The 14622-nt window shown below is 38.3% G+C and overlaps 1 protein-coding gene and 1 long non-coding RNA gene across 3 annotated transcripts in view; one reads left to right on the top strand and one right to left on the bottom strand.

Moving 5' to 3' along the window:
• Cenpc (centromere protein C) overlaps positions 1 to 9068 on the top strand; it is a 79998-nt gene extending 70930 nt beyond the window's left edge. For both annotated transcript variants that reach the window (XM_013145836.3, XM_063240396.1), the window contains exons 18-19: positions 1228 to 1318; positions 2670 to 9068. In XM_013145836.3, the coding sequence (XP_013001290.2) occupies positions 1228 to 1318; positions 2670 to 2740 (162 nt within the window). In that variant the 3' untranslated portion in view covers positions 2741 to 9068. The remainder of the gene's footprint in view (positions 1 to 1227; positions 1319 to 2669) is intronic.
• On the bottom strand, positions 8041 to 11967 carry LOC134474046 (uncharacterized). The gene is made up of 2 exons (XR_010044621.1): positions 11690 to 11967; positions 8041 to 11281 (listed from the first exon to the last, which is right to left on the bottom strand). It is a non-coding gene; the product is annotated as an uncharacterized LOC134474046 (long non-coding RNA).
• Between the last annotated feature and the right edge of the window lie 2655 nt (positions 11968 to 14622).

The following is a 14622-nucleotide window of genomic DNA, read 5'->3' as shown; positions in this document are numbered from 1 at the left end:
AGTAGTGGTCTTTCTGAGCATGGCCGACTGTATTTGTCACAGTGATCTCTGGTTTCATTCATAATACCAAGTATGACATGATTTCATTTTTTTTTCATGTTGAGTAGAACTCCATGGTACATTTATAACATTTTCTTGACTAATAAGTTGATGGATACTGAGGCTATTGTACCTTTTTTGGCTATTCTTTTAGTATTGTTGCAGTGAAGGTGGAAGTACACATGTCTGTTTGACATACTGATTTAGTTTCCTTTAGATACATACCCAGTTGTGGGATTGCTGGATCACTGGATCTTACAGTGGATCTACTTTTACTTTTTTTTCTTTTTTGTACTGGAAACTGAACTCAGGGCTTTGTGCTTACCAGGTAGGCGCTCTGCTGTTGAACTGTATCCCCAGCCCCTACTTTTGATTTTTGAGGCATTTCCAGACTGTTTTCCATAATGACTGGAGTAACATACATTCCTACCAACAGTGTGCAAGGAAGAATTCTCTTTTCTCTGCATCCTTGCCAATATTTGGTATCTTTAATGTTTTTGATAACAACCTTTTTTTTTTAACTTTTTATCGGTACCGGGGATCGAACTCACGACTGCCTGCTTGCAAGGCAGGTGCTTATGCCGTTGAGCTAAATCCCCAGCCCCAATAACAACCATTTTTACTAGGATGATTTTGATTTTGATTTGCATTTCCTGTATGATTAATGATGGAATCAAGATGTTGGCAATTCTATATCTGACTTGCTGGGGATTCAGAGAATAAACATTTCTTGCACTTTTATTTATATGATTGGCAAAATTTAGTTCCATCAGCCTATCATATTGAGGCCCTCATTTGATTAGTAGCTGTTAATCAGGATGTCCTTCTTAGATTCCAGAAATGTGTATTTCTTGGCTTCTGGTCTCCTGTCTTTATGATTGTCTATAGTGAAAGTCTGTTTTTATGCAGATTTCTCTTTTCTGCCTCATTTTTTGCTTCCAGGAGAAGTATTTTTTTATTTTTAAGGGCTCATGTGATTATATAGGACACATTTGGAAAACTTAGAACAATTTCCCTATCTCAGGGTCCTATTTGCTGTGTAATGTGTGGTATGTTTACAGGTTCTGGAGATTAGTACATGGATATCTATGGGAAGTCACTCACTGTTCTGCCTACTGTATTTCCTTTAATAATTTTGGGAGTATATTTGGTTTAATTTGAAATGAGATTTTAATTTTAATTTTATAGGTTTTTTATGTTAATGTTGGTGACCTTCTATGTACCTTACATGAAACATCTTATATAATAAAGACTGGGGATTCCTTCTATGTTCCTTCAGGTAAGAATAACTAGACATTTTACTTCACATAGTTGAAATAGTATAGTTACTCACATATATCATGAAAATGGAAGCTACAGTGGTCAAAACAAAGTATGGTATGACCAATACCAGCACAGGTTGGTACATTTGTTTTTTTCATTTTATCATTAGGTATTAGTATTTTTATACATGAAGACTAAGAGTCATTTATTGTTAAATGTGAAAGACTAAATTGTATATTGCATTCCAGGATATATTTTCACCATGTCCTCTCTCTAAGACATTATAAAGGCAAAGTGTTTTTGGTGGATTATTTTAAAGATACAGAGTAGCATACTGATAAACATGTCATTGGAAATAATTTTTTAATTTATTCATTTAACAAATATGAGTAAGAGTTTTACTATGGCCAAGATTTCCTCTTACGAGGGATAAATAAGTGAATAAAACACACACTTGTGAAACTTAAACACTAAGGAGGGAGAAAACAGTAGCTGTTTTTATAGAGTCCTTAGTATGTGCTAGTATTATTGTGAATACTTTATTTATTTATTTATTTTGGTGCCAGGGATGGAACTTAAAACCTCACACTTTCCAGGCAGGTGCTTATGCCACTGAGTAAAATCCCCGGCCCTGTGAATACTTTCTTAACTTGGTTAAGTTTTATAAATTTTGACTGTATAGAAAATAACAATAATTCTTAATGATAAAAACCTGCCACATATAATGCTGTCCATCTGCATTTCACTTTTGCTATTAATTACGTTGTTATTAATAGCACCATTTGCCTTTTTATTTATCTAGTTTTTCTTTTTCTTTTTTTTTTGAAGAAGGGTCTCATTTTGTAGTACAGGCTAGCCTTGAACTATGTGATGATTCTCCTGCCTCAGCCTCCAGGCTGGTCTTGAACTGTTGATGATTCTCCTGCCTCAGCCTCCAGAGTTGTTAGATTACACGCATGTACCATGATGCCCAGCACTACCTTTTTAAAATTAAGAGGTTTTAAAATTTTATTTAACTTGTACCTTTTATGCTTCATTATAAATGAAAAAACATATGTATGTGATTTAGGAGAATCTGCAACAATTCCAAAGATTCATATAGATTGCTTTCAGAAAGAGATGTTCTTTTCCTGCATTCTAATGCATTTGTTACAGAGTTATACAAACTTCTGTAATCTTTCAAGCCATGTCTGATTTAATAGGTGGTAGTTAACTCTTGCATCCTTTGAGTTTGTAGAGTTAAGTAAGAATTACTTTGAATTAGGTGAATTGTTTTTATTTTGTGATATGTATTGTAACTGTCAGATGATGGCTAAATACTCAAAAAGAAATGACTTCTATGGAAACATTTAATTTTTTTTTTTTAGGTAATTATTACAACATCAGAAATCTCCTGAATGAGGAAAGTGTACTTCTTTTTACTCAAATAAAGAGATGAAACGACGAGGCAAGGTTGAATAGAGGTGTGTGGGTGGATATATACACACACACTCACTGTACATAAAACAGATTGTATGATTGGGACATTTACTTTTGTAACTAAGCAATATTTTTGAATAAAAATTATGTCCAGTTTCTGTGGAACTTGTATATTTATTTTTTATAACTATAGTGGATTTGTTGCATGTAGTGTTACATTTTAAGAAATAAGTGCATATACCTAACATACTGTGTCTTTTTAAATTTTTAAATTTTTTTTTGTTATAGGGGATTGAACTTGTGACCTCACACTTGCCAGGCAGGCACTTAAGCCACTGAACTAAATGTCCCGCCCTCATAGTGCATCTTGATTCTTTGTTTTCTTTTTGGTTTTTTTGAAACATGATGTTGCTACATAGTTCAGGCTGGCTTTGAACTATAGTGATCCTCCTCCTGTCTGAGCTTTCCAGTCTTGATTCTTTTATTCTCTTTTCCCTTCCTAGCTCTGTCTTTAGATTTCTCTTCATTTTCTTTATTATTCTTTTTAGTTTATGTTTGTAATATGTGATGGTTACATTTGTTATGGGTACATGACACATCTTACATCTTTTTTGTTCCTTTTCCCTATCCTCTAGTTCTCTGTCCAAGGTGTAGCTAGCAGTTTTTTTTTTCATATTCTGTAGATTGTCTCTTTGTACTGTTTGGTTGTTTCCTTTGCTTTGCAGAGGATAATTTGATATGATTTTATTTGTTGGTTGTTGGTATTATTTCTTAGGTCATTGGGTTCTGTCCACAAAGTCTTTGACTAAACCTATGAGTTCAAGACCTTTACCCACTTTATCTTTTGGTAGACTGTTTCTGTTTTAAAATTTAGATTATTGATTCATTTTGATTTTAGTGGAATACATGGTGAAGGACATGAATCTAGCTTCAGTCTTCTGCATGTAGATAGCCAGTTTTCCTACCACGATTTTGAAGAGGCTGTCTTTCCTCCGACATGTGTTTTTGACCCCTTTGTCAGTGACCAAATAGCTAAGTATGTCTGTGGTTGTTTCTTCATCTTCTGTTCTGTTTCCTTGGTCTACATATCTGTTTCAGTGCCAGTACTGACCTGTGTTTATCACTGTAGTCATGCAGATAGTGATACCTACTGTTTTCACTCTTGTTGGCTAGGATTGCTTTTGCTCCTGGGTCTCTACTGGTTCCATTTAATTGTCTCATCTTGTCTCCTCTTTTTAGCCAGGATCTTGGTATATAATTCAAGCTAGCATTGAACTCACAGCAAACCTTTTGCCTAAGCCATGCTAGTGCTAGGATTATAGATGTGCATTACCACATTCTTTGCTTCTGTCTTCTCAGTAGACATCTGGGATTTTGACTAAGATATGTCTTGGGGAGCCTCTTTTCAGCATTGTTAGTTGGAATTCTGTAAGCCTCACTTATCTGCATGTTGCAATCTTTTCCATACGTGGAAAGTTGTGTATTATGATTTCTCTAAACAGACTTTTTTATTCCATGGTGCTGTCTTTTAGTTTTTCTGTAACTCCAGTTAACCTTTAGTTTGGAGGAAGGTTCAGAGGTTGATGACTCAGCAGAAAAGGGTTACCTGAAGAGGGTAGATAAGAAGATACTTGCTCTGGAGGTTTTTTTTTTTTGTTTTTTTTTTTTTAAGAGCAGAGATATTTATTGAGAGAGAAAAAAGCTTCTGTCTGAGGGGAGAGAAGAAGTGTTCCCGAGAGGATTGCCTGGAGTGTTCTTTTTTTAATCTTAGTTTTAGCTTAGTGTTAGTGGATGGGAGAGGATCCCAAGAGTTAAAAAGTCTCAAAAGGATGATATCATAATCCCAAACCTTCATTTTTCTCTTGGGGAAGTAAGCAAAATTACCCATTATGAATTTGTGGTCCCCAACAGCTTTGTAGTTCAGGCTGGCTTTGAACTCACCATGTTAGTCAGGCAGCCGTCTTACATAGCCCTCCTAAGTGGGATTATAGTTATGTACCACCATGACTGCCACTATACTTAGAAGTTCTTGGGAAGATTTTTTTGTCTCTTTTCCCATGTTTCTCTCTCTGTCTGTCTGTCTCTCCATCTCTTAGTCTCTTTGTTTTTGTTTTTTATTTTTTGTGTTGGTCAAAGTAGAGTGAAGAGAAATGTCAGTTGATGTGAAGATCTTTTTAGTTATATTTTGCCTTTTAGTAATGTGTTCATGGCTTTTTATTTTTGTACAAAGATACTGTTCACCCCTTCACCTGTTTAATTTTACTTTGACCCTGTCACTGGGTTGTGATAAGAGCATTGCTACTGGTTAAAACAACATCAACAGATGTAATCATATATTGCTTACATGTGTTCAACCATTTTTTACACATGCACCCTTTCCCCATCCTCTTTACAGTCTGTATCAGTGATGGTGAACCTTTTTGATACAAGTACCCAAACTGCAACCAAAAACCCATTTATTTATCATAAAGTGCCAACACTGGAGTTAAACCTGAATACTGAGGTTTTAGCTTGGAAACAATTTATACATCAACATCTTTTGTCTTAGAAAAACAACATGTATGCCATAGGTTTACCACCACTAGTCTATACTGTACTGCTTTTAGCAGTGACTCAGATATGGAAGGAGAAGGTGAGGGAAGGATGAAAGAGGGCTGACAGTCATGAGGAAGAGAGGTAGGTAGGAGCAGTGATAGTTGGAGGCCTTTTATATTTGGAGTACAGGGGAGTGTTGAGGACTTTGATATTTGTGAGGCTGGGATGAAGGTGGGGGTATAATTTGGACTGAGGAAAGCTGTTTTGGTGGTTGGAACCTGTGGATGTATTTGTGCACTGTAAGGTAAGGGAGGGGCAGTGAAGGGCAAGGGGTCTAGGTAAAGTAAGAAAACACTAAAGAATAGGAAATAGAGGGCAGAAAGTTAATATGAGAGAAGATAGGAAAGACTGAAAGAACTGTATAGGAGAAAACACTGAATTTAAAAGCGAAAGAAACTAGCAAAAAATAATACTAATACAGAAGCAAGAATTAGAGAAAAGGATTAGAAAGAAAATAACTATCAAAGCATAAAAGACGAAAATAAAAAAACAAAACTCCAGTGGGAACCCAGATCAAACACTCCATCAAAAAAACAAACTTGCAGTTCCCACTTGTCTATTGTCCTGTGAAGCCACGTGTGCACATGGTCTCTTCCCCCTTCAGGTGGGGTGTGTGTCTGTGCTGCCAGTTTCTCCTCCACCTCTGGTGAGGTGTGTGAGTTTTCTTAAGTCCCACCTTAATTCTAGTTGTGTTTTGGGTGTTTTTAGCCGTAGTCTTCAGTCTCTCAGGTTGTGGGATAAGTTTCAAGAATTGGCCTTTTTAGCCAGCAAACAGAAGCTGCCATGATTCTCAGGCATGGGTTAGGGACCCATGCTTATTCCTGAGCATAAAGAGGATCACTGTTTAGGATTTCCTGCTCACACAGGAAATGGAAAGCTCAGGGAATGATTAGTCCCACCCTACCCACTTGTCAATATCCATGGTGGGACCCTGTGAGTGGGTGGGCACCCTCATTCTCCTCTTTCTACTTGAGTTGGGGAGGCCTTCCCTTGCCCACTGTTTAGCTTTTGATCAAGCACCTGAGTGCATACTGCAGGGATATAGTGTCCCTAGTGTTTTGGAGTGGTGGAGGTAGGGAGAGAGGGACAACAAACGCAGCCTATCCCAGAGCCTGGCCTTTGCAGTGCCAGTTCATTCCATCAGGCTATTAGGCACACTTGTGGCTGCTCCTAATGGAAGCAGGGGTGGGGCTGGTGCAGGTCAGCTGTACAGGCACCATTTCCCCTTTCAGGGATCCAGATAATTGGTTTGATCTACATGGATCATCTTTAGGATTTGTTTTCTGCTTCAGGGTGTAACTACGTCCACTACATTAGAGTACCTATTCTGTGAATGTCTTGAGTGATGCTGTGTCTCTGCTAGTCTGCCATGTGGCATCTCTCAGACTATAGAGGTTTCAGTCCAAGGCTGCTTGGCTCTGTCACCTTCATGCTGTGCTGAGTCAGCACATCATGGCCACTAGGGAAAGTGATAATGTTTTAATCATATGTAAGGAGTACCAAAATCACTGCTTCTGCCACAGGCACACATGCCTTTATCAGAAGAGAGTTGATTGTTAGTTCATCTAAACAGTGTTTTCAAAATACTAGTTTCGAATCACTGATCATTAGATGGTAATATAGAACTATGGTAGTTGAATATCTGTATTAGTTTCCTAGAGCTGCTATAACAAAATATTACAAATTCAATGACATAAAGCAGTAGGAATGTATTGCCTCAGTTCTGGAGAGTAGATGTCTTCATCAAGGTTTTAGACAGTGATGTTGTGGAAATGTGTAGAAGAGATGCTTTGTTTCTAACTTCTGGTGGTTTCCTGGCAATCTTCAGCATTCCTTGGCTTTTTACTTACAACACTGCATTTCCTGGCTTCATTGTTGGTTGACATTTTTTGCTCATGTTTGTGTGTATATGAATCTATTCAACTACTATTAAGCACTTTTCCCATCAGGTGATTTGCTGCTGGAAGTGGTATCTTCTATCGTTGCTTTCTGCACATAGCCTTCTTCCTCATTTTAACATTAAAAGTGAAATGTTTCAGTAAATCTGAGCTAACACGTATTTTTGATTTTTTTGGTGGGTATAAATTCTTGCTATAATTACCATCAACTTTAAGTAAGTTGATGTTTTAGGGTAAGTTTTCCTGAGGCCAGCAGTTTTTCACTGTCGTTTCAAATTGTCTTAGTTGCTTTTTTCTGCTGAGACAAAATACACAACACTCAAATTTAAGAGAGGAAAGGATTATTGTAGGTCACTTTGTAGAGGGTTCGTTTAGTCCATAGTTAGCTGGCTCTGAGTCAGGGTGGCCTAGCAGCAGGGCATCCCAGAGGAGAAACAGTTGATGGCAGGCAGAAGACAGCAAAGCAGTGAAGTAGCAAAGAAGCAGCACTCACACCCAGGGCGGGGCACCATAAATCCCACCCAGAGCTGTGCCACGGCTATCTCCACAGTTTAGTAATCACAATCCCAGCAGCACACACTCTAGATCCAGCCACCTCTGAAGAGCCCCACCTGTGGTCACCTGAGCTTTGGGAGGGACATCTAGATAAACCATAGCAGCAAGTATGTTTTAAACACTAGTTTGAGAGGTTGAGTTTAGGAGGACTTAAATATGAAATGTAAGGTGTTTCTAAGTGCTTTTTTTTTTTTTTAATATCTCCTTTCATGAAACATGGAGGATTATTTCTTTTTGTGATTTTTTAATGTGTTTTCATAGGGCTATGTATAACATTGGTTTGATTTCCATTCATGTATAACTGTTTGATTGTATTATATGTGAATAATATGTAGATTTCTATTTTTAGTTCTTAAAGTGGAGGGCTAGTTTAAAACTTTTTGTCATTTTTAATTCAGGTGTATAGAGCTGCATAATTCCTTTGTAAATACTGTTGTCTCATAAACTTTATTATGCTACATTTTTATTTAATTCTAAAAATGTTCTAATTTTCTAGTGATAGTCTTTATTGACCAGTGATTTATTTTGATGTGTATATTTTAAAAATTCCACTGGAGAATTCCTGTTATTTTCCTACAATTTAAGTATTTTCTCTTGTATTGATGTGTTCATTCATGGCTGTTTAGTTATGCATTTACAGCACGAAAGCAGCCATAGACAGTGGGTAAATGAATGGGCAAAGTTATATGCTGAAAACTTCTTCATTCAACATAATGAACTGGATTTTTTCTGTAGTTTGCGTTGTGGCCAGAAAACTGAGATACAATTTCAGTCTTTGATACATTTAATGAGGTGGTTTGTTCATGCACAATGTGATGTATCTTGGAGAGTAGTTTGTGTGTATTGGAATCACATGTATTCTCTTGTGTGGGATGGAGTACTGTATGTCTGTTGTAACAGATTAGTTAACAGTATTCTAAATATTCTGTATCCTTCATGGGTTTTTTTTTTTGTGGTTATTCTATTACTGGTACAGGAAAATGAATACCGTTCATTCCTGTGGGAAGCCCTGTAATTGGCTGCCACCTTATATCTGCAAGCAGCAGCCACCTTAACCCCCTCTAGGAGTTAAGTTTGGTAGTTAAGCAGCTCCTTGCCTAGCCTGTTTGGCCTATTCAGGGATTATGTTAATCAGCCCACTTTATCAGCCTACATGGGAGAAATTTGAATTAACTTATAACCCTCGGTCTTGCCTCTGTTGCTAAGTTACCTGCTGATGTCTCAGAACCCAACTCCCTCCTTCCCCAATACCCTATATATTTGTTAATCTTTCTTTGAATAAACAAGACTTGATCAGAATTTTGTCTTGTCTCCATTCTTCGTGTCTCTTGTCCCTTCTCATCCCCACTGCGTCTCTAGCGTCTACGTTGACTCACCCACGGGCCAGGACAAGTGGCACCCAATGTCAGACACAAGAACTGAGGACTTCGTGAGGGATGCTGTTCGTGGACCCAAAGTAGAAAAAAGGAAAAGAAAATAAAGGACTTGGCGACGTGGGAGCCTGCCGCACCGCTGAACCTCGGTAAGTGAACAGCAATTATGGGACAAGAAATTAGCCAGCATGAGATTTTTATTGAAAGTTACAGACACAAAGGGTAAAGGAAAAAAACATTAAGCAATTATGTCTATTAGGGCAAGAAATGAGCCAGCATGAGATTTTTGTTGAAAGGCTTTAAAGACATGAAGAGTAAAGGAAAAAATTTAGTAATTGTGTCCATTAGGGCTTAATAAACTTTTATCTTGGGAGCAAAAGTGACCCAGTAATTGCTAATGCGGAACTCCTTCCAGGCTTAGCACACTGCAGCCCCACCCCACAACAGGTGGCCGGTGCAGACAAAGCCCTTAGCGTGACCCTAACCATGTACCCTCCCCCATACCATAATGGCCACACTGCTCCCACTTCAGCGTGTATAACTTTTGATACTAGGAAAAAATTAAGAGGTCAAATTGAAGTTTTGAACAACAGATTGAACTGGAAAAAGAACATCAGGAGTTAATAGCCTAATTAGAAAGGCTAAAAATCGAAAGTTCTAAAATAGAATGTAAAACAAACCCCCGAGTTTCCTCTGGGATTTCTCCTGCTCAGTGACCCCTCCTGAAGGGCATGATTTCTAATTTTACCCCCGGCCTAACCCAATATTGAAGCTAGATGGTATGGAGGCTTTCTCTGTGACTGAAACGATGGACGCAGAGGGCGGAGTTTTCCGCCAATACTCTGGTTTCCATTTCAAACTGATAAAGAGAATTAAAAACAGTGGTTGTATAGTAGGGAGACACAGCCGTGTATACTCTTGCTGTTTTGGATTCTTTGGCTGAGGCTGGCTCACACATACAGATTGGCAAGGATTGGCCTGAGCAACTTTATCAGGTGGGGATTATCTTTTGTGGAAATCAGAATATATAGAAAATTATGAAGAGACCGCCAGGCACAGTACACAATCTGGCAGTGGGGGGTGGGACCTTGATATATTAATAGGGGAGGGCGTCTATGCAGACAGAGAGGCCCAAAAGCAATTTAGCCCAGCACTTGTCACTCAAATTCAAACAGCAGCTGCTCAAGCATGGAGAAAACTGCTTACAAAGGACGATATGAGTTCCTCTCTCACAAGCATTAAGCAAGGACCTGATATATGCCTTTGCTCTGACATTGGAACTGCTTACCAGCAAGGCCTTGCTATAGCTGCTGCCTTGCAAGAATTTATAGTTAAGCATTTCTTATCTCAAAAGCATAAACAAAAATGTTTTACCTGTGGAGAAACTGGTCATTTTGCAAAGAACTGCAAAAAGGACTCCAAAGATAGAACATATTAATATTAAGCATATAAAAGGCATAATTAAAAGATCACATCTGTTGATAAAATAAAAAAGGGGAGTGGTATCATACAAGGGGGCCACCTAGAAATATGCTATTTCATGCCTTATTCATCCTTAATTTTTAAAACTTGGATGCTGCCAGAGAATCAGCAGCGACCTGTTTTTGCCATACTGAAACACAAAAGCAATTTGCTTCTGTACTATGGAGAGACCCCCTGACTAATTCATGGCATGGTCCAGACCCAGTCCTTTTCTGGGGACGAGGATCAGTATGCATTTACTCTACAGAGATGAAATCTGCGATATGGCTGCCAGAGCATTTGGTTAGACAAATAGATCAAATGCAACAAATACAGGATAATGTTACAGATGACTCCAGGGACAAAAATGATCCCTGAGAGATTTTTTCCCAGCTCTTGTTTTTCAGATGATGGAACTAACAGCTTGGGTCCTGTCCCTTGGGATTATGATGATTCTACGGCTGCCAGAAAAGGGAGGCTTTGGACCCCCTTGCAATGCAAGGGCTCTGAGTGCCACTCTGTTGGGTTCCCCATGTGATTGAAAGGGAGATATAGTTAAAACTAAGCCCACCTCTTACACCAGAATGACAAATTACAATGATAAGATGACATACCTTTGATACAGCTCCTAAGTGGGAGGAGGCAATGCACAAAAATGGGTATGTCTCCCCAAGCCGCCTATAAGGAAAAATAAGGATCACCAAAATAAGGATCAATTAGATCCATGTCCTGACTTAAAGTGTAGTGCCAGCCTCCCCTTTAGAGTGCAGCCTATAGGTTTCAGAGATTCCCCTTATCTCCAGGGAAGTTCTCATAAAGACACCTCTGACATTGAGGTTGGGTTTGTCACCGTCACTAACTGCAGTTCTAGAATTAGTTGGACCATAGCTTGGACTCATTAGGCACTTTTCTTTTTAATAAGTTGATGGCTTTTGTCAAACAACAGGTAAATGCCATAAAAATGCAACCTATACAGGTCCATTACCACAGGCTTAAAATGGCTGATACAGAAAATTACGCGGAGCCTGCAAAACTGTATTTTGATAATGCTTTGTGAAAGCATGCTGCCTACCCCATTTCTCTTACCTTGGTGCGATAGACTGGACAGCCAGAGACGGGCAATTGGGCCTCACACAAGATGCCAACCTCCACTTAAGACAGGAACTGGGCCTCTCGCTGCCCTGCCTTCCAGGGACAGGTAAGGCTAGATTGGCCCCCGCTGTGGAAGTGCCCTGACCCACGACAGGCACAGTCTCCTCAAGGATGCAGCTTCTTACATGCCTCTTATATTTTAAAGTAAAGGGGGACCTGTGGGAAGCCCTGTAATTGGCTGCCACCTTATATCTGCAGTCAGCAGCCACCTTAACCCCTCTAGGGATTACGTTTGGTAGTTAAGCAGCTCCTTGCCTAGCCTGTTTGGTCTATTCAGGGATTATGTTAATCCCACTTTAGGAGCCGTGCATGGGAAATTTGAATTAACCTGTAACTCTCGGTCTTGCCACTGTTGCTAAATTACCTGCTGACATCTCAGAACCCAACTCCCTCCTCCCCCAATACCCTATATGTTTGTTACTCTTTCTTTGAATAAAGGAGACTTGATCGGAATTCTGTCTTTTTTCCATTCTTCGTGTCTCTTGTCCCTTCTCATCCCCATTCCCTCTCTAGCATCTATGTTGACTCACCCACGGGCCAGAACACATTCCATGAAATATCTTCCTTTTTGCATTGAAGTATTTTCAGAGTTATTAAGTTTATATATGGCATTTATTTATTGTTGTATCTTTTGCTTTGTTGACCCTTTTATCATTACGAAATATTCAATGATATTTCTCATTTTTCTGCTATTTCTATAGACACTAGCTACATTGTAGGCACTAATTATCTTTTTCTGTGTATTGTGTCATTAAATGTAAAATGTGTCTTTGGTAGAAAACATAGACAATTTGATCTTTTAAGTACAGTTTAACAGAGCTTGTTATTGGAATGTTTAATTCACATTTAATGTAAATACTGGTGTGCTTACCATCATGTCTGCCATTTTCTCTGTTTTCTAGATTTCTCACATCTTATCATCTTGTTTATTCCTTATTACTCCTTATTTTGTGTTACACAATTTAAAAAATTTTAAATTTAACTCTTCTGGATTTTGTAGCTTTCACTTTTTATTTTTAGTGATTGTTTCTAAGATTACTATATTCATCTTTTAAGTTTCCTTGACATTCATCAGTTTATACTTATTCTGGTAAAATAGCTTTGCACCAACATAGCCTTATTTTTTTTCTGTCTATTATTATTGTATATATTATAACATACATATATCTAATTATGTATGTTTGTATATCCAAACTGTTATGTTGTAATTATTTGAATTTATTTTTAAAATTAAAACATTAATAAACAGTTGTTGATTGTCCTTGGTGCTTTTCTACTTGTGTCTCGCTTGACATCTGATATTTTTCCTTTCAGCACAATGAACTTTAATATTTCTTATTATTAGTACATTTTCTCTGATTATTAAATTCTAGGAAGGTCTCTATATTTCTGTAAGATAGCTTCACTTAATGCTAGATTTATGCCTTGTTTTGTGTCAGCACTTTGTATGGTTTCATTGCCTTAATCCTCTTACCATTTTGACAAGATATCCATTACTAATCATAGCACTGCTTTCTATGTGATGAGTCATATTTGTCAAAGTACTCTGAAGATTTTGGTCTTTAATCGTGATTTGGATCTGAAAAGCTTGTGAGTTGAAGGCTTTTCTGATCTTGTAGCATTCAGAGGAGACAGGTATTTGGGAGGTTGTTATTGTTTGGATCTAAAATGTCCCCTGAAGGACCCATGTGTTCAAAGTGATGCTTTTGGAGGTGACTAGATGGAGGTCAGTGGATTAATTTGCTGATTAGTTCGTACCTGAATATGCTGATAGGAAGTGGGCCAAGTTAAAGGGAGCTCACTAGAGGAGTACGTGGAGGAGTATATCCTACCCCAGTGTTGAATAACCCATGGCACGCATGTTTTCCTTTTAAGACAAATGATGTTAATGGGAGCTACTTTTTTAAACTAAAACCTCAGTATTCAGATTTATTTGCAGCATTGGACTTTGCAGTAAATAAGTGGGTTTTGGGTTGTAGTTTGAGCACTCATCTCTAAAAGCTTCTCCAGCGCAGTCACCTACATCATGCCTTTCCTATGTCTCATGTTATTCTCTCTTTCCCCTTGTCCTCCCCCCTCCTCCTCCCCCCTCTCCTGTGTACTCTACCTACTTCCCTCTCTCCCCTCTCCTGTCTCTTCTGTGCTTTCCAGCCATCATGAGATGAACAGTTGCTCCACCATGTGCTTCTGCCATAAAGCTCTGCTGTGCAAGCCCAGAAACAGTGGAGGCGGGTAACCATGGATGGAAAACTGATACTGAACCATAGTAAATGTTTCCTCCTTGAACTTAGTTTTCTTGCCTATTTTGTTACATTTATGGAAAAGCTGACTGTTTGACCATATTTCTAGGTACTGTATTGATTCTATTAGATATTTGGTGAAATACTAACATTTGAATGTGTTTCATTCAGACTTGGAGATTTGGGTTAATATTTAACTTTCTTTTGTCCTTTTTGTTGCCTTTGTCTCTCAGTACACATGTGGTGGGGTACTTCTTGTCTCAGATCTTTGCAAGGCAGGCACTTATGTAGCTGAGCTAAATCCCCAACCCATCTTGGATCTTTGAAGCTCTTTTTCCTTCCACTTTGTTGAGTTGGATATTTTCTATTGGTATTGTTGTACTCTAAGAAAATAGCTTCGTTATATGTGTATTATAGCAAACCTGCAACGTGGCTTACTAAATGTGTTTTTTTATCCTTTTTCCCTAACATGTCAGTTACTCTCCTCTGTAAAGAATTGTAAGAATCTCACCTAATTGATATGTTAACCATTGTTGCCCTCTACAAACTACAGAAGTTGTGCTAAAACAAGCTAACAAGGGTTGTTAATCACTGTTAGGCGCCTCTATTCTCCGCTAAAGAGCTAAA

This window comes from Cavia porcellus, unplaced genomic scaffold, assembly GCF_034190915.1.
Source record: "Cavia porcellus strain 051 isolate PalLab524CR breed Dunkin Hartley unplaced genomic scaffold, mCavPor4.1 scaffold_30, whole genome shotgun sequence".
Classification (NCBI taxonomy): Eukaryota; Metazoa; Chordata; class Mammalia; order Rodentia; family Caviidae; genus Cavia; species Cavia porcellus.
Note: the sequence above shows the minus strand (reverse complement) of the source record. Positions and strands in the feature narration are given on the sequence as shown.